At 43.2% G+C, this 19541-nt stretch overlaps 1 protein-coding gene across 1 annotated transcript in view; it reads right to left on the minus strand.

Annotated features, from left to right (window-relative positions):
- Positions 1-19541, minus strand: part of LOC147009002 (N-acetylgalactosaminyltransferase 7-like) — a 581063-nt gene that overhangs the window by 167546 nt on the left and 393976 nt on the right. The window contains exon 5 of the mRNA XM_085864380.1: positions 15149-15228. Coding sequence (XP_085720506.1) covers positions 15149-15228 — 80 coding nt within the window. The remainder of the gene's footprint in view (positions 1-15148; positions 15229-19541) is intronic.

A 19541-nucleotide genomic window follows, 5' to 3' on the forward strand; every position in this document is an offset into this window, starting at 1 on the left:
AGACATCCTCTTGGGGGCCCTCGAGGTGCTGAATGAGGAGTCGGAGCCGTTGGGATTACGGATTTCTTGGGTCAAAACAAAGATCCAGGCTTTCGGTGACATCTTGGATGCTGCTGTCCTGTCTGTGTCTGTTTGTGGTGAGGATGTTGAGGTCGTGGATAGATTCACTTACCTTGGCAGTGATATTCATGTCTCCGCAGGTTGTGAGCCGGAGGTCAATAGACGTCTGGGTCGGGCCTGGGGAGTCATGGATTCACTGGATCATGGGGTGTGGCGCTGCCGGTACCTGTGCGGGAGGACGAAAGTCCGAGTCTTCAGGTCCTTGGTACTTCCAGTCTTGCTCTATGGGTGCGAGACTTGGACTTTGACCAAGGATCTGAGACGGAGACTTAATTCCTTTGGTACCAGGTGTCTTCGGAGAATCCTTGGCTATCGCTGGTCGGATTTTGTGTCCAACGAGCGGTTGCTGAGAGAGACTCGGATGAGATTTGTTACCTGCATAGTCCGTGAGCGTCAGCTGCGGCTGTATGGACATGTGGCTCGTTTTCCTGACGCTGATCCTGCTCACCAGATTCTCTCAGCGAGGGAGTCTCATGAGTGGAGGAGGCCAGTGGGCCGACCACGTGCCTCATGGTTGCAGCAGGTTGACCATCATCTCAAGGAGATGGGGATGGGCCTGGCATCTGCCTGGGGGATGGCCAGACGGAGGCCCCTGGAGTACCGGCGGAAAGTGGACGCAGCGACGCGCTGTTCTGGCACATGCTCCCATACCTGACCTGACCTATAAGTTTGATAGCTGCTTGGAGACCCTGCCAGTCCGCTTGAGTGAAACGCCAGACTCGACGGTGGTGAGGTGGTTCTCTGATAATAGCCAGAGGGATGTCCACCTTTACAAGGATGTAGTCAGAATAACCGACTGGAGCGGAGGAAGAGCAGCAGATATTGTCAGGGAAATTTGTCAAAATCAGATCCAGAAGAGATGGAGTACCATTGGATGAGATCCGGGTCGGGAAGTTGACTGATTGAGTCAGTCCCAATGAGTCGCAGAAAGCTTTTGCTGAAGTGCCATGACAGGTGAGAGAGGCACCCACACCCAGCCAACTGGCATTATGACAATTGAAGTCACCACATATGAGGAAGAGAGAGTTTGGATGAGAAGATAGAAGATGGTCCATGTTTTCGGATAGTGAGGTGTAGATGGAGTCATCACTGTTTGGTGGACGGTACAGTACACATATAAACATGAGGTGGGAGTGGAGGTGAAGCCATAGCCAGAGGTATTCCTGGGGGTGTGGGGGAGTGAGGGCAGTGCAAGGAGAGTGAGGAATAGAGTCTTTGATGAAAATAGCAACTCCTCCACCAGGACGAGGCTCAGATCTGTCATACCGGAGGAGGGAGTAACCGGGGAGAGATACTTGAGAGCCGGACACGTCTTGGGATTGGATTGGAGGAAAGTTTCTGTAAGGCAGATTATGTCTGGTTTGTCAGTGGCAACCTGTATGGAAAGATCTGAAAGGTTTGAGCGAAGGCCCCGGATATTTGAGGTCCACACTGTTAATGAAGAGAGAGGGGAGGGGGAGGGTAGGACAAGGGACGAGGGGGAGAGGTAAGGATGGTTGTTGAAAGAGTGTGGGGGATTGCAGAATAGCTATGGGAGGGGGCCAGATGAGGAGGATAAAAGGCTCTGTGGTGCTGGGGGAGAGGGTGGACAAGAGAGGGGACAGAAGATGGTTGAGAATTTGAGGAGGTGGAGTGAAGAGATGGAGGTGAGAGGGCAGTGGAAGGAGGCAGCTTTGTGGATGAGAGGGGGGGGCAACTTTGAGAAGGGTGAGTGAGGGGGTGAATGGTGGGAGAAGGGTGAGTGGGGAGTTTTTGAGAGAGGAGCGAGGGAGGCTTGGAGGGAGAAGAGAGTGATGGTTACTTTGAGAGTGAGGGGTGTGAGGGGTGAGTTGGCACTGAAATTGGAAAAAAAGAATGGTTGATGGAAAGTGAACATTTATAGCAAACTGGGTTTTTTTTAAAAAAGTTTTAGGACAGAGATGTGATTAAACACGAATCTTGATAAAAGCAATAAAGGGGAATTCAGAGAATGGAGAGAAGAAACGCTGTAACAGTTCGATTTTTTCGGCAAGGTGTGAAGGAAAGGTCGAATTGAGAGCAGTCTGTTTAAATAGCGGAAGAGTCATGCATTCTGATACAGTATAGAGTACCACACGTGTGAAAGAGGAAGATGCAGCATTATAAGAGATCGTTTTTATTAGTATTATTATATTTGTTTGAGAGAGTTTTCATCAGATTAGGTCATGGAAGTGTTGTAGAAAAAAATCGTGAGGTGAATGGTGAAATTGCATCGGTAAACGCAGGGGGTGTAAACAGATCACGTGGTTACAGGAGAAGCAATTGGCCATGGGAGGTGTATAGTCAAAAGTGAAATTGTATATTTTACATAAGGATTGCATACCATTCGGAAAAGGGAAGGTTGAAGTAAAATCGTGGAAGTGTGTGGTGAATTTGGACGGTAAACGCAGTGTGAAGCTGCTGGGTCGATGAAAAGTACCAGGAAGAGAGAGAGAGAGGAGAGAGAGAGACACGTGGTTAAAGGAGGTGTAGAGATCGAAAGGATACAAGGAAGATTATTATTTTTTGATGTATTTTTTAAGAACAGGTAAGATTTGGGAATGAACGGTTGTCAGAAGAAATTGTGAAGGTAATGGCGAGAGAGGGTCAGCTCAGTAGAATAAAGATGGTGTGCCGGCAGGAGGAAGAAGAAGAAGAGGAAGAAGAAGAAAGATCGAGACTTGTGAGTGTGCAAGGAGAAAGGTATTTTTTTATTTTGGATTTAAGACAAGAAATAGAGTGTTTAGTTGGGAGAGATGGGGGACATTGGGAAAGTGGGGAAGATAGAAATTGAAGGTAATGGGGAGAAAATACAAATAAACATGATTGTACACTAAGGGGAGGGATGGGTAGGCCTCAAGCACCCGGTAAGACAAGTTCGATGAAAACTCACAAAATAGCACGATTTTTGAAACAAAACCGAACTAGGAACACACAGTAACATATTGGTGAGAAAATAAACAGTTAAAACGGGACAGATAACGACCGGAAACGTCACTTTGAGATTGTCAACAGAGAGCTCTGAAGGAGACCTGCCGATGCTCCAAACCCAGAACCGGAAGCCCTTGGTAAAAACAAATGCAATGGAGAGATGTCCATATGTTGCAAGTCCATGAGAAAAAGTTCCTGATTGAAATTGAGCATGCCAGACATTTTCAGCAAATGGTTAGCAGTGGGGCACCATGGCAGTGATGCAGAAAAAAGAAAGTGGTGGACAGTGGCGACTCAAAAGGCCATTAGTCGGCTGAGGATATCAACAAGACCATGATCACCATCTGCCAATGGAAGGTAAAGGACTTCAGGCTTGACCTAATGTTTGCCACCACAGAAAAAAAATCAAGCAGATGTTTCTGGATTGTCAGCAGCAGTGTTTCAGGAGGGTGCAGGGCAATCATTTTGTGCCACAAGGAAGCCAACAGGTTATTGATCATGAGGGCATGACCTCTGCTTGACAAGGTAAGTAATATTCCTCTCCACTTCTCCAGCCTATTATCAATTTTGTTAACTGTATTTAACCAGTTCTTAGCCATAAAAGCTGGGGTGCCAATGTACACACCTAGATAGCGGATGCCTTCCTTCTCCCACTGCAAGTTTTTGGGAAGATGAGGCAAACCAACAGCCAGGGTATGGCCAATCCAGAGAGCTTTACATTTGCTCCAATTTATTGTCGTTGTGCAAGCCGAAGATAACTTTTTCAAGTCATTTAATAACATGGTGACATCATCACTATTACGCACCACGACACACACGTCATCAGCAGATGCTGAGATAACACTTGGCCTTTCAGTTGGCATCACAGGAAAGCCTGGTAGACTAGCACAAAGGCGAATTAGGACGGGTTCAGGACAGAGAGAGTGGAGAATGCCCGATAACGGACACCCTTGACGGACTCCTCTTCCAACCATTAATGGTGCACACAGGCTATTATTAACTTTAATGATGCTAAAAACATGATTATACACCAATGAGACATGGGATGTAAAAGTTGCCCCAAAAGCAAACTGTTTTGAGGTGTAAAATACATATTCATGGCTTATAGAATCGAAAGCTTTCTCTTGGTCAAGTAAAAACAAGCCAGCATTCTGCTTTTGAAGAGCACAGACATCCTACAAGTCCCGAATTAAAAAAAAAAATTATCATGAATAGACCGGTTTGGAATACAAAAGATTGATCAAAACGAATTAAAAAGCTAAGAAAAGGCTTCATACGATTTATATAAGGGCCTTGGAAAAGATTTTGTAATCCACATAAAGCAGAGAAATAGGCCTCCAATTCTGTAAAGTCTGGAGATCTTTCTTTGGGATAAGGCACACGACTGCACGGCGACAACTTAGAGGTAACAAACCATGTTGGAAACTAAACTTAAAAACATCTAACAGTGTTGGTTCAAGCAAATCCCAAAATATTTCATAAAATTCAATAGGTAAACCATCAAAGCCAGGTGCTTTATGATCATGAAAGTTATCAAGAGCTATTAAAAGTTCATCGACAGTAAAATCTTGTTCTAAAGAGTGTTGTTGCGATTCTTCTAATTGTGGTAGATTTTGGGTAAAATCAGACATTGCGAGTTCATTACTTTTCTTTGTGGTAAAAACATTCTTGTAAAAATCCCGAATAAAACACTTCAACTGAGCATTGTCTTCAATAATTTGTCCATCACGTGAACATAAGCTGAACAGTGAACGATTAGACTTTGTAGTTTTTTCAAAGTTAAAAAAGTCTTTACAGCAAGTTTCTGAAGTCGACAGGCCTTTCACTCTTAGCACTCCATGAGCATCTTCTCTAATGAAACAATTCAATAGGGCTTGTTTCTCATAAAGCCGCCGGCATCGTACATCCTTATCAATATTAATCGTGCTATCTTGTAAAATGAGGATTTCTTTCTTTAAAATACTTAATCTGGCTTGCTTTACATTAGTGAAGTTATTCCTATATTGCTGACAGAAGACTCGGATTTGTGCTCTTATATAATCCCACCATTGACAAAGATTTGTAAAATTCGAAGCTAATTTTTTTTTAATAGATAATTAAAAAAAGGAATCATTTAAAAGAGAGGGTTAAAAGACCAATGAGAAGTATTCCTCTGAGGACGAGGAAAAGAAAAACGCATTTTAATTAAAAAATGATCAGAAAAGCCAGAGGAGGTGATGTCAGTAAAACTTACATGGTTTAAAAAAAGAGAGACTAATGTAAAATTTATCAAGCCTTGCAAGTGACGTTATTTAAAAAGCAAGGACACCAAGTAAATTGTTGGACGTTCCCATGCTGTAGTCGCCAAACATCACCAAGATCATGTTGTAACAGAAGCGTGGACAAAGGCCTACCACGAGCTGCGTGAGGTTCAGGGCTGTTCCGATCTCTAACTGGATCTAATGTACAATTAAAATCACCACCAAAACAAGATAGGGTATCAGGGGTGAGATGATTAAGAAAAGTGAAGGATTCAGTGAAGAAAGCTGTCCTGACTGTGCTGTCAATTGGGGCAAAAACATTGACAATTAAAACCCGCTGGCGGTTATATATAAAATCAATTACAGCTAAATATCCAGGAACAATTTATTTAATAACAAGAGAGGAGATGGGAAGACGTGCAGAGATATAAAAAGCAACACCGGCACTCACGGAGGCCATGTTACTAAAAAACCAAGTGCCTTTCAACTTCAGCCTCCAGTCTGCCATGCAACTCGCAGTCGCCCGAGTTTCTTGTAAAAGAAGAATATCTAACTTTACATTATTAATTAGCTGCATCGTTTGGACTTTACGTAAAGGATTACATCCTCCGTTTATATTTAAACTTGCTATAATCATAATAAAGAAGTTTTTGTGCAATCAAGTGCTTCCTTGCTTTAAGAATATATATTTTTCAGTCTCTTTCAAGAAGCGCTGGATATGGCAGCAGCCTCCGGGTTCTCAACAATTATTTGTGCTTTCTGGACAAAGGCATGCAAGTTGGGGAAAAAAAATTTTAGATCTACTCGCTTCTTACGAGTAGTTTTTTTGTAAAAAAACTCTAAGATATCGGAAATAGATGTGAAAGTATCATCAAGACTACTATCTGGGGGGAGCTCCTCGCCAAAAGCACTCGACGTCAGAGAGGAGCAACCATCTGAATCATAGTCCTCAATTTCCTCAGGGCCTTCGCCCATTTGCTCAATCTCCATGGTTAATTCATGAGGAGGGACTAAAGATGTAAGAGGAACAATCTCAGTGGTTACATCCTTGGGTGTCTCATTAACGATAGTGATGGCAATGTCGCTATCTTTAACAGGAGCACTACAAGGCTGAGATGACTCAGAAAGTATGGAGGGGGTAAGTCCAGTCTGGAGGGGGGACTGGTAGTAATAGTTGGAGGTTGCAAACCAGGGAGGGCAGGGGGAGGAGGAGGAGGAGGGGGGAGGAGCATGGAAGGAAGAAGAGGAGACAGGAGGGGCAAGGGGAGGGGGAGAGAGAGAAGAGCAAAGGTGGGAAGGAGGAGGAGGAAGGGGAGAAAGAGGTGGAGGGGGGAAGGTAACATTAGCATCGTTACAAGACATCTTAGAGGTACCAGGTGGTTCAGAAGAGGAACCAACTGGTGAAACCGAAGCACATGGGGCCTATGTTGTGGGGCAAGTCCCCACAACCACCTGTGCGAAGAAGTGAGGAGCTGCTGAAGTAGCGAGGATTTTTGACCGGGCTCAGCGGTGCTTTGAGAAGGGGAAAGAGATCTTTTTGTGCTTTTATTTATAGGAGCAGGAGCAGGTGCTTCATGGGAAGCATCTGCTTCTGTAATGGGAGCATTATCTGGGATGGGGAGTTGTTGGGATGAGGAGCCTTCATTACCAGTTTTGTTCGGCATGTCTTTGGGGCACGATCTTTTAACATGGCCAAATTCACCACAACTATAACACACAAGCGTTTCTGTGTTCGCATATCCCATATAAGTATGTCCCTCGATTTTAAAGGGAAAGATTGCCTGAAACCCTGAAACATCTGGCGGTGAGATCATGTAAACAATCCGACGAAACGACATAATGTGTTTAAAATTATCATTCCGACTACGGAACGGAATCATTGTTAATGGGGATACAACCGTACTGTATCATTTTAACTGGGATACAATCTGATCACATTTAACGAAGGGTGGTAAATTTGAAATCACATTTTTTTGCGGGAGTATCCAGAGGGGAAAATGGAACATTACTATCAGGATCAAAGAAAAGTCCGTGCTCGACGACTTGAGCAACCATCGACACTTGAGAAACGAAAAAAACAATCTTTTTGTTCATACGGGAAACCGCCTTAACATTCTCAATCCCGATGATCTCACCTACACCAACAATTAACTTCTCCATGTCGATCTCCGACGGAGGGATACAAACAAAGCCATGTTTCCTGGTTAGCGCTTCAAAGGAAGCATACCGCGAACTTTCACCCGCCATGACTCTTCAATGGCCGGATGTAGAAAAATAAATCGGCGAACACCATTCAAACTTCGATGGGTCGCGAGAAAACAAGATTAATTTAAACGAAAGGAAAAGGTATAATGACTACAAAATAAGTAAATAAATAAATAAACGTGATGAACCAATAATGCACAACAGTAGACCGGCACGGCCACCGCCATAAGCACAACGAACGTACCGAATAATACCGCCGGAAATGCTCTTCTCTCCCTCTCTCTAACTTGGGAAACGGGGGGCACAAGAGGAGGGGTGGGGGAAGAAAACGCTGCACAGCTGGGTAAGGTAGACAAGAGAGCACAAGGGAACAACAGAGTTAACAAACGCACCAACACACCGCCATGACACTTACACACAGAGCGACTGGCCACCAGAAAGAGAGAGAGAGAGAGAGGAGGGGAGAGTGAGAGAGGTGTGTGACGAGGGTCCTGAACTGTATTTGGAGGGGATCGAGCAAGGATGGGATGAAAAGAGAGAGGGGTGGGGGTAGGAGAGTTAGCAGAGATATGTTATGCTTTATGAACAAAACACACACACACACACACGTTAATGCTTGGCCAATATCGGCTATTTTTTGGGGAATCAGCAGGTGGGAGTCAGTGTAATTACTGACGACAGTACGTACTGTATACAACCCAGAAATCTTGAGTATCTTTCACCGAAAAACAAAACTGCATTGATATAGACATTTCAGGGATATTTTCACAAACATTAACCTTTATAAAAAGCTGTGTGTGACAGGTAGAAAAAAGATTTGGCGCGGTAATTTAGAAAACATATTAATATGGCAAACAGCTTTAAAATCAGGTGTTATTTCACAACAACACCCTCAAGATGATGGAGCATGAACCACTCGCTCAGGACGATGGAACACGAACCACTCGCTCAGGATAACGGAGCATGAACCACTCGCTCTGAATGACGTGGCGCAGAAAAAAGCATCTGCAGTGAGTGAACGGTTCGCTCAGAATGACGTAGAGTTGTACCGCGATTGACCAAAGGGCACTCGGCAAGTGGCTTAAGCACTCAAGCAAGCACTCCAATTAAATGGGTGATAAGGAATGGCTGACCAGGCTGTGACTGCATACCATATAGGGTCCCTTTAACTTCAAAGCAGGTCTTTACCACTCACGCAGCAGTTAAAGAAATAAAATGAATTCGTTAAAAGAATGACTTTATCCACAAAAGAGTTGCTGTTTAATGTAGAACAACCCAGGAGACATCGCAAAGTATAATCGCCTTGAAATAAACATTGCAGATAATTCGCTATGTTGCCTTTTCGTTTGTGTACACGTCACGTGGTACATCATTTGCGGTCTGCACAAACGTTACAACATTTTTTTTTTATAAAACGTCCGTTTTTCACCAGATTTGCTCTGATTCCTTTAGAGCACCTCGTGAACCCTCCGAAAATATAGACAGAGATCTGCCAGACACTATGGATAAGCAATCCCTCTGGGGGATAATGCATTTAGTCATATAGCTCAATGAAGCTGGTTAATTTTGGTGTATTAATAAATTTTTTGTTCATTCAATATAATTCTCCAAACAGTAGAAAAAGATGAGTTTAATGCCTTGGAAATTTCACATTTTCTTGTATATATGGAGAAGGAGGGAACATAGCCTTGTTTGCTTAAAGTAAATAGGTACATAGGCTTAGTTAAAAGAGTCATTATTTCTTTAAATTATCAGATTTCACAACAGATTTCAACACTTACTTAGTCCGGACGATATCCGATCCTCAAAACCGAAATAATATTTCGATGATAAATTTAAATTAGTCCGTGAGAGTAGATCGTGGAAAATCGTATCATACAATGCATGAAATCGCTCCAAGCTCCTAATTTGAAAACGATAGCATTTACAAAAGTGAAGTATACAGTGTTTTATAGCTCTGATGAACAGGCATTTGATAATATCAGTGAAGAAAGTGAAAAAAAATGTTATCATTAAGAAATCGTTACGGCCTATTCCAAGTCAAGGCATGGTTGAGCAGGCCAAAAAACATGGCGGCTTCAAACCAACCCCAGCGAAGTTACCCAGGAAATGCCTTAATACCCCATAGAAGGAGGTGACTGAGGATTCGCCTGTTATTAGCCGCGTCGCGTTGCGAACGCTGGCTCTAAGAGAGCTCTGCGTTGTTCTTCTTCTGGTGAAGACAAAACCTTTATGACGTGGCTCTTGGACACATTTGTCCTTGTATTGGATATAATTAAATATGGCTGTTAATGTGTGGAGGAGACACACACACATTTAACAGTATAGAAAAACAGCCGCCAATCGTCGTGTGATGGGTAAAAAAAAAAAAATTGCCTCTGCAATTTAGAAAACATATGTCAATAGGGCAAACGACTCGGAAATTGAGTGTTATCAGCTTTGAAACTCACAAACAGAAACTCAATAACGTTTCTAAAGCAAACCCGGATCATATTGAGATAAGCAACTGCTTTAGAAACAACCGCAAGGACAATGGAAAACGTGATCGCTCGTATGCTGCTGAGGTTAAAAGTTAAAACCTACTGTACCTGTATACGTCTGTACCTCCATCCTGGCTGTACAATGGTGGTGTGTTACCCGAGCATACCAAGGTAATGTGTTACCTGAGCATCAATTCTTGCCGTCATATGTTCCAGTTGTACACGACTCCATTAAACCATCAGTTATAATTTGTTTTTTTTCACATTTAAAAGGTAATGGTTGATTTCCTGCTAAGCTTGTTAAATCACTGGGTGAGGAGCCTCCAATCCTGTGTGGCAAATGCGGCCTGTTCCAAGTTTGTACGAAGTTCCGCACTGATAAAATGCACAAAAAGGAGAACCACAAAGGCCTAACTTTTAAACATAATTCTTTATATATGGAATTCAAGTGAAAAATTAACAAAATGCAATTCAAAGATATAATAATCTAAAGAGAACACAAAATGTCAGCCAATGCTTTTCACCTCTCGAACCAACATAGAGGAACTCTGACCATGAGGTTGATGTTTTTTTTTCATGTATGAATGTCGAAGTGACGGAGTAGATAATGAAAACACATCGCACAAAAAGTTGAATTAAGCGATGTTGTCTAAAAATGAAATTGCACAACATTTTCAGCTGGCGAGGCACTCCTCAAGGGATCACCCGCCATCCTGTAGCTCAGTCGTTGTGAGATGTGTACATTATTTTATATATATATATATATATATATATATATATATATATATATATATATATTGTTGTGCACACAAAATCCGACGGATCTGACTAATGCACACAACATCCAGGTCTTCAGACAGTTATTTCCATAAATGCATGTTCAGAATAGACCCATCCCTTTGTCTGGTGGGATTCTGACTCTGATGAGTGGGAGAAGGGTATAGAACAGATTCCACGTCTTTCTTATGCGATAACCTTTTTCTCTTTACGACACGTTCATGATGTATGTTTTTACGCCATTTTTCACTTCATCATGAGTGATATTCACCGTTCATGCACGCGAGAGATAGCCATGAGCCAAATGTACTCATTCTATTCCCTTTCCATCAAGACACATTGGCTTGAAAACAGACGCTTTATTTACACTTTGGACTTACAGCACATTTGGTTAAACACACCGCGGGCTCTTCCTGAACAATTGATTTTGACGATCAAACACGGCTGTGGATCGTTTACCTCAGGACCACCTTTTTCCATTGGCGTTCGACCCCCACCTCTCTTTCATCGATGTTTGACATCCACCTTTTTCCATTGACGTTTTACGCCTGTTCGGCAGCTCTATGGATGCTGGCTGGCTCTTGTTTATGTTGGGTTGGTTGCCCGTTGACGTTTTGTGAGTGCTTCACGTTTTTGCTCGGTTGTTCTGGCAAATGGCTGCTTTCTGGCGTTCGTCCAGCTCCTCACCGTTGGTTGCAGCTACTGATAGCTCCAAATGGTTGGTGACAGTTGGACCATTCCTGTAGGTTCTGCTCAGTACCTGGTTCTTGGCATACCTGATTCTTGGCATCCCTGGTTCCTGGTGGTGATGACGTGATGTTGATTGGTGATCGAGCCTGTTTGCGCGCAGGCGCACGGCAAGGCAGGCACTGGCAGCGGACCAAGGGCATTGTTGAGGGTGCGTTCCCCAGTGAGGAGGCCACATGACCTCGAGTTAAACAGCAAATTAGACAGTGGACACTGGAACTCGTGGTTAACTGATTGGCATTCGTGGTTGTTAAGCAACCCACCATACCATGAAGTTAATTGCGAGCGGTGGCCCCAGGTCCGGTTCTTCCGAGGAGAAATGAGGATTAACCCCCTCATAACACACTCGGTACCCGTGGCCGTAACAATACATGTATCGATGTTGAAGTGACGCGTCGTATAATGGAAGAACAAGAAGGGGAAACATCGTGGAAAATAAAATTTCACATTTTCAGCGAGCCAGCCACCGCCTGTTTCACCACAGAACAACACGTGGCCAACAATGCACGCGAGTGGCGCTGAACTTTGCTCAAGTCAATCGACATACAGTATTCAGTGACGGTGCGAATATTGTAGAGCACTCGTCAAGTGGCTTAAGCACTCCAATGAACGCTGCAATCTCTGGGGGTATATACAGTAAGTATTGCAATATACCCAGCGATTCACAGCTATGGTGAACAGGCATTCCATAACATGAGTGAGGAAAGTGGAGAAAAAAAAAACTTTATCGTTAAGAAATCATTGCGGCCTGTTCCAAGTCAAGGCATGTTTGAGCAGGCCAAAAAACATGGCAGCTTCAGTCCCCAGTGAAGTTACCGAGGATATGCCTTCAGACCCCAAAGAGCGAGGTGGCCAAGGATGCGCCTAATAAAAGATATAATTAAATAAGGTCGTTAATTTTCTTCAAAAGGGATATTTTAATTAACCCAAACACCCAATTTTCACTATATATATATATATATATATATATATATATATATATATATATATATATATATATATATATATATATATATATATATATATATATATATATATATATATATATATATATATATATATATATATATATTAAAAAGGAAGGTTAGCTCATTTGCGTAATTAGTGACAATTATTATCTCGTAATGAAGATGAATCAGATGGCAGAAAACCTCAACAAAATTGAATCCACCAATCGTGAAGGAGATCTCTCAAAAGAGAACAAACCCAAAGGAAAAGTGTGCAAAGCTCATTGTCATAAACTTCAGACTTGGCCACGTGTTTTTGCTTTCAGACATCATCAGCAAAACAACATAGTCTTAGAATGCACAGAAAGATGTGCAGTGTGCAGGCAGTTTGTCGATGGGAGGAATGTTGGATTGATGGGGGAGAGAGTCACGAGCAAAGTTGTAAAGCCGATTTTGAGTGTGCTTACAAGATTGCTCATATAAAAGAAAACCTAGACTTGATCCAGGACAATGTCCTGTCACAGTCTTGGAACAGGCAAGAAGTGAATTGGACAGGAAACCACTATGACATGGTGCTTGTGTGAACTGAGAAAAGTCACCCAACTGGGGGTCCGAGGGCCTTGAATACTGTTAACATTAACAGAAGGACCCCATGAGCGGAACCAGATGTCATATTGGGTTGAATGCCTGAGAGATGTCCAAAAATATCTCCCAGGTTTCCAGCCTGTGGCTCAGCGTGCAACATCCTTCCTTTGTAAGGAGTATGAAAACATGATTGGTTAAGTGTCACGGACGAAAGTGAAACCGATAGTTTGAAGCAACAAAATTACTGAAGAGTTTGGGACATTTAGTTTGTAGTTGCAAAAGGCTGGTGTATGAACGTTTCCATTGGGATTCATGAGAAGATGGAACAAACTTTCACACTGAAACGAGTAATACTGGAGATGTTTGGAATAATATTTGAGTAATGGATAAATTATTGGTTAATGGATGACAAAATGTATTTATTTGAGTATTTGCTGTGGATCGAAGTGTGACTCTAATCAGAAACTGGGCGGGCTTCCGTGGTCGGGATCCCACCTCCTCCTGGGGTCTGCCCAAGGTCCTCCAACCACTTTACGGACCTTGGGCCGGGATTTGGTTGTTTTCTGGGTGATACTGTGAAGACCCTGCAGCGATGGCATCGCAGGATAGATCAAAACCATTCATTCAGCATGGAGTTATCTAGTCTCAGTTTGGCTCCCAACGACAAAAAGAGTTATCTAGACCTAGCTGTAGGTTACCTTTCGGGTACTCGAAGACAGATGAGCATCTGACAGAATCAATCTCCAGACTATAAATATCCCAAATGGAAACATTGCAGCAAAGCATTGCAACTTAAAGGGTGGAAGGATAGTTCAGTTGGCAGTGTGCTCGCCATCGAGCTGTCCGGTCTCAATTCAATCGGCAAGTTGTCCAATCGAGAAGTTGTACGATGAAGTCAAAAACTGCTGGTCTGATGAACTCCCAGAACGACACTGTTCTCACCTCTCGAAGGCCGTTCTTCTGAAGCGGACATCGAGCCAGCAGTCACGTATGTACTTATGATGCGGATATTAAATATCTCATGGTAGGGTAGTAGGTTAATGTATGCTCATATCCTGGAAAAATCTCCGCTTCCAAATGGTCTCTTCCAAACCCTATGTTTCGCAAATTTATGCTTTTCATTTCGCAATGCACACGTACACGTACACGTACACACACTTCACAACTCCAAACATTTTCTTGGGCTATATGCTAAAAAGAGCACTCATCTAAGGTTACATTGTTTAATCCATTGCCAAGGAAACGCTTCTAAAATAAAGTGACATTTTATAAAAACATCAATAAATAACTTTGTTCTTTCCAGGATGGCACTGCTCTACTATCATTATTAATACAATTCCTAGCATTAATAAATAACTTGTGGACACCTAGCACCGATGAAATCCCGACTGTGATTAACTTAGAAGTCGAAGATAAATATCAATGACATTAATTAAATACGCACAATGGTTTTGAGTATCATCTGGAATACCTTAATTATACCATGGAGTATTCTTTCCTCGACTCATCTGTGGATAGTTGATGAAAATACCTCTGGGGTTGCCAAGGTTATAAAAATGAGTAAAAGTTATGTTTCCAGAAACCACCCCCATCCTACCCCCCCCCTTGTGAAACTCCAAAATATAGACCTCACATCTCACATCATCTACTCTGTTCCTCTCTTCTCCTGCTTGTGGAACCTCCTTCCTCCGACTGTTCAATCCCTCGTCCTTCAAGTTGACAGTGCACCACAAGATGTGGGCTTTCTCGATCCCTACCCTTGATCTTTTCTTTCCTCATTAAGCCCATCCCCCCCCCACCACACACACCTCTTCTGCCCTTATCTCTACATATATACTTGTAGGTTGTTTCCTTCCCTCTTCCGTCATCCACTTGTTGCATCCACATGTCTCACCCCCCCCCCCGCCCCCCCAAACGTCATTATCGCCTTGCTTCTAGACTTTGACTAGACTTTGCATACAAACAAAAAGAGCACTTATTGAGGAAGGTGTAGTGTTGGAATTCTGCTTTGCATGGAGGGTAGGAGGAAGGGGATGACAGGAGGAATAGGGGGAGGGAGGAGGTTAAAGGGGAAAAAATGAAGAAGGATTGCTCCCTAAACACAAAGTTGCTCACATACCTGTTTTTGGCTATAGGTGTGACAAGAGGTGTGTACCAATTGATTCCAACCTCACAATGAGCATCCAGATACACCAACACCTGCAATCAAAACAACAAAACAAGAACAGTTTAGAATTTGGCACAAACGCTTTGGACATCATTTCTAATTATTGATCGATGGACATTGATGAACGGCTCATGGTAGATCCCGTACATACATCACAAGCACGACTGAGACAGAATTAGACGGTGTACCTTCACATGAATTGCTGGCATATGAGTAGACGATCAACATAGCGTATGATATTTAAACCACATCATCAAGTGCTATGTTCTCATTTGGGCATTCCAAACAGGACAACCTGTACTGAGTAAATAATATACCGGTGATGACACAAAATAGATTTATATCCATTGGGTGGTCGTGGAGGCCCGAACCCTCGAAAGAGCATCAGGGTGCTGATGACAAATCGCAAGTGTTTCCAAGGCTACGATCCAATCCTGAACATGTCACGAATCCATCACAAGGTGCGGACATTTCCGCCGAGCAGCCACGAGACTCCAAGCCACATCGCTGATCGCAACGCAAGCACAGTGGTTACCATCTAACCACCAGGCCATCATATACAAGGGGAGTCGTGCATAAATGATACGGCAGGTTTCAGGGTCGTTGGGGGGCAGAGGTGGTCTTTTCTGTATTATATTGCACAAGATGGGGGGGGGCAGGAGGAGGGTGCAGGTTGGAAATCTGAGAAATGTGTTTTTTAAAAAAGGTATACTTGGGGAAGAGTTATCAGAGGCGTTTTTAACAGAACTTGTAACGTGCTGAATCTTAAGTTGTTGGCTACCAAGCTGTGTTTCAACTCCATGACCTCCAAATTGCTAAAAAAAATTAAATATAAATAACAGCTGGGCAGCGGAAGTTCCAAGGAAGACTCAGAGAGATCAAGAACGTTCACTTTGAAGAAATGATTCTTACCCTTATAAAGGCATGATGACTCTAAAATTACATCATTCAAGGTCAACGGAGAGACCAAACGACCCTTAAAGATTATTAACTTGTACAGGTACTGTGTGGTGGTCAAGGGCTTGTTTCCATGGTAACTCACAGTGTGACAATAAAGCGCAGCATCATTGTATACATATATCAATTCACAGTCTCCACTAGTTACCTGAACCCCAACATGTTTTTTTTTTTACCTGAACCCCAAATCACGTATTCATCGTGAAACACGCTGTGGGGTCTTGAATGTACACCGACGTATGATATGAGTGGGTTCCAATTTAATGACCATCCGTGGGAGACAAATTGATCCACTTAATGGAGAATGAATGTCTTGCTGGTGAAGGCTGGTGTCTGCAGACAGGTAGAACAATGAACTGAATGAAGAGGACATTGATCGCGGTATGCTAACCATCGTGGGAAGGGGGGAGAAGCTGATGTTTCAGGCATTAACCCCTCATCGAAGCAAAAAAAAGGAAAACCTTTTTTGCCCTTTATAGTATATTTCTCTGATGAAGAATTACCACCCTTGAAGTGTCAGCTTGTCCTTGCTTGTCAGGGCGATCAGCATACCTCCATCAACGTCTTGTTCATTCCATCCATCGATTTAACGTCCTGCTCGTGAGACAGCAATCGCATAGTTTATAATCGAGTCGAGAATCAGATCCAGAATAAGCAGCACAGGTGCGCTATCTGCGAGCTATCCTTCTTGTCGGACACCGAGGCATTAATCCCTCGTGACACGTTCATCAACTTTGTTGCTAATACACGTCTTTCAGAGGTACTCCAACCATATATTCACTCTTAATTATTATGCCAGGTGAAATTAACACCCCTCTATCATTGCAGGCTGCCATGCATGGCACAATGGATGTATTGAACATGGAACTCAGGTGTATTGGTCTTCAGGGTGCATGGAACTCAGGTGTATTGGACTTCTTGGTGCATGGAACTCAGGTGTATTGGACTTCTTGGTGCATGGAACTCAGGTGTATTGGACTTCATGGTGCATGGAACTCAGGTGTGTTGGACTTCTTGGTGCATGGAATTTAGGTGTGTTGGACTTCTTGGTGCATGGAACTCAGGTGTATTGGACTTCTTAGTGCATGGAACTCAGGTGTATTGGACTTCTTGGTGCATGGAACTTAGGTGTGTTGGACTTCTTGGTGCATGGAACTCAGGTGTATTGGACTTCTTAGTGCATGGAACTCAGGTGTATTGGACTTCTTGGTGCATGGAACTCAGGTGTATTGGACTTCTTGGTGCATGGAACTCAGGTGTGTTGGACTTCTTGGTGCATGGAACTCAGGTGTATTGGACTTCTTAGTGCATGGAACTCAGGTGTATTGGACTTCTTGGTGCATGGAACTTAGGTGTGTTGGACTTCTTGGTGCATGGAACTCAGGTGTATTGGACTTCTTGGTGCATGGAACTCAGGTGTATTGGACTTCTTGGTGCATGGAACTCAGGTGCATTGGACTTCTTGGTGCATGGAATTCAGGTGTATTGGACTTCTTGCATTCGAAATGCAAACCACTTCATCCAGTTTTGAAACTCCAACCATGTACTTTTAAAACAGGACTCAGGGGCAGGTGGCAAAGACATGAGTACTGGCAGTAGCACGTCCTTCTCGTATGTACAGCCCATGGATTCTGCAAGAGGTAGAGTTGGGTAGTTGAAGTGAGTTTGTCTCCACACTGCAGCATTTTTGGGGGAAAAGCATATGGAGTGACGAACAACCACTTTCGGTTTAGGTGGAAAACAACCACTTTAGGTGGAAGGGACTCAGGTATATGAGGTTTGATGAATTCTATTGGTCAAGCCATGTCAACTGTGACGACATTTTGGATATTGTTTAATCTTAAACGAACAGCTCTGCGTCTTTGGTTGCTTCTTCTGACAGATGACTTTTTCTGAGATTTTGCAGGAACATTTTATTTTATTTTTGGAAGATCTTCTGTGAAGTTGGCTTTCTATTCCCTGACAGTGAGATGTACGAGGTACAGTGAGTGATTGTTGCGGTGATGTTCCCTTTTGGGGTGCTGGTTATGAAATGGTGGATAAACCAGGACAAAAAGAAAACTCACTCACAATTGAAATGCAATGATGTGCTTCAAACGTAGTCTGGCTGATTAAAGAAAATCCTTCCCGTCATTTCTCCATAGTTTCCGAAGAAGGATGGATTCCTTTGCCGTCGAGACGCCGAGGCCTCAAGATGGCGTTGAATGTAAAAGAAGAAAGTGCTCGTTCGTAGTTGTCGTGGTTGCTCAGCCAAGCAAACGAAATCCACTTCACTCAATGGTCGTGGTGGTGTGGAATAAAATTCACTATTGAATATTGATGTGCTGTGTGACTCCCGAATAAATTAAAACGTCCTGTACAGTAAGGATACCTCGCTGAGATAAAACGTGTCCTGAGACGAGCTCAGGGACCGCTGCATTCCCAACACTCATTGGCTCTCAAGGAATGGCCAATGATATTCACACGAGTTTCTTCCTCATCATGACCTGATTCCCGCGATGAGTAAATGTAAAGAAAACTTAACGAGTCATGAGTGTCACATCCAGTCGATTCGTGGAACGCTAGAAAGGTTTCCACAATGGGTGGTCCACAGGTTAGAGAGAGGTAGAGAGAGGGATAGGCATGGGAGATAGAGAGGGGTGGGATAGGGGTGAGAAAGGCAGAGGGGTGGGAGAGGCAGAAGGGTGAGAGAGGAAGAGGGTGGAGAGAGGGGGAGAGGAGAGGGGGATTCCAGAATATGTGACATCCAGTTTAATGGCACACACATTGATGAATCACCCTGCCCGTGAAACATCAGGATGACAATTTGTAGCTGGGTCGGGATTCAAACCCAGGTTCGACAGCTTAGAGCAAGCATGCGTACCCGTCGGCTATCCTACCGTGATGTGGCGATTGATTGATTTGTTAACAATTGAAGATTTTTACTCATTGTAATCATCTTCTATATTTTGCGTTCTTAACTCTGGTATCGAACCGTCGTATCGCCATCAAAGCTTTGAGTGCGTGCCAAGTGTTTTAACCAAGCACTCCAATTAAATGGTTGAAGAAACTTTTATAAACGAAGTGTTAAATTTTATATATGCATGTATATCTGCCAAAGTGACAGGTAGTATAATAAAAGAAGATCGTACAAAAAGGGGAAACGTGGTGTAACATAAAATTGCACATTTTCAATGAGCCAGCCAACGCCCGATGCACCACATGACAAAGCGGGGCCAAATGCAGGCAAGTAGCCCTTGAACTTCGTTCAAGTCAATCGATATGCAGTACTCAGTGACAGTGTGAATATTGTAGAGCACTCACCAAGTGGCTTAAGCACTCAAGGGAGCACGCCAATGAAACGGTTGACAAGGAATGGCTGGCTTGGCAAACGATCAGCGATCGGCAA

This window comes from Eptatretus burgeri, chromosome 18 (assembly GCF_056783735.1).
Source record: "Eptatretus burgeri isolate ZD-2024b chromosome 18, Ebu_testis_v1, whole genome shotgun sequence".
Taxonomy (NCBI): Eukaryota; Metazoa; Chordata; class Myxini; order Myxiniformes; family Myxinidae; genus Eptatretus; species Eptatretus burgeri.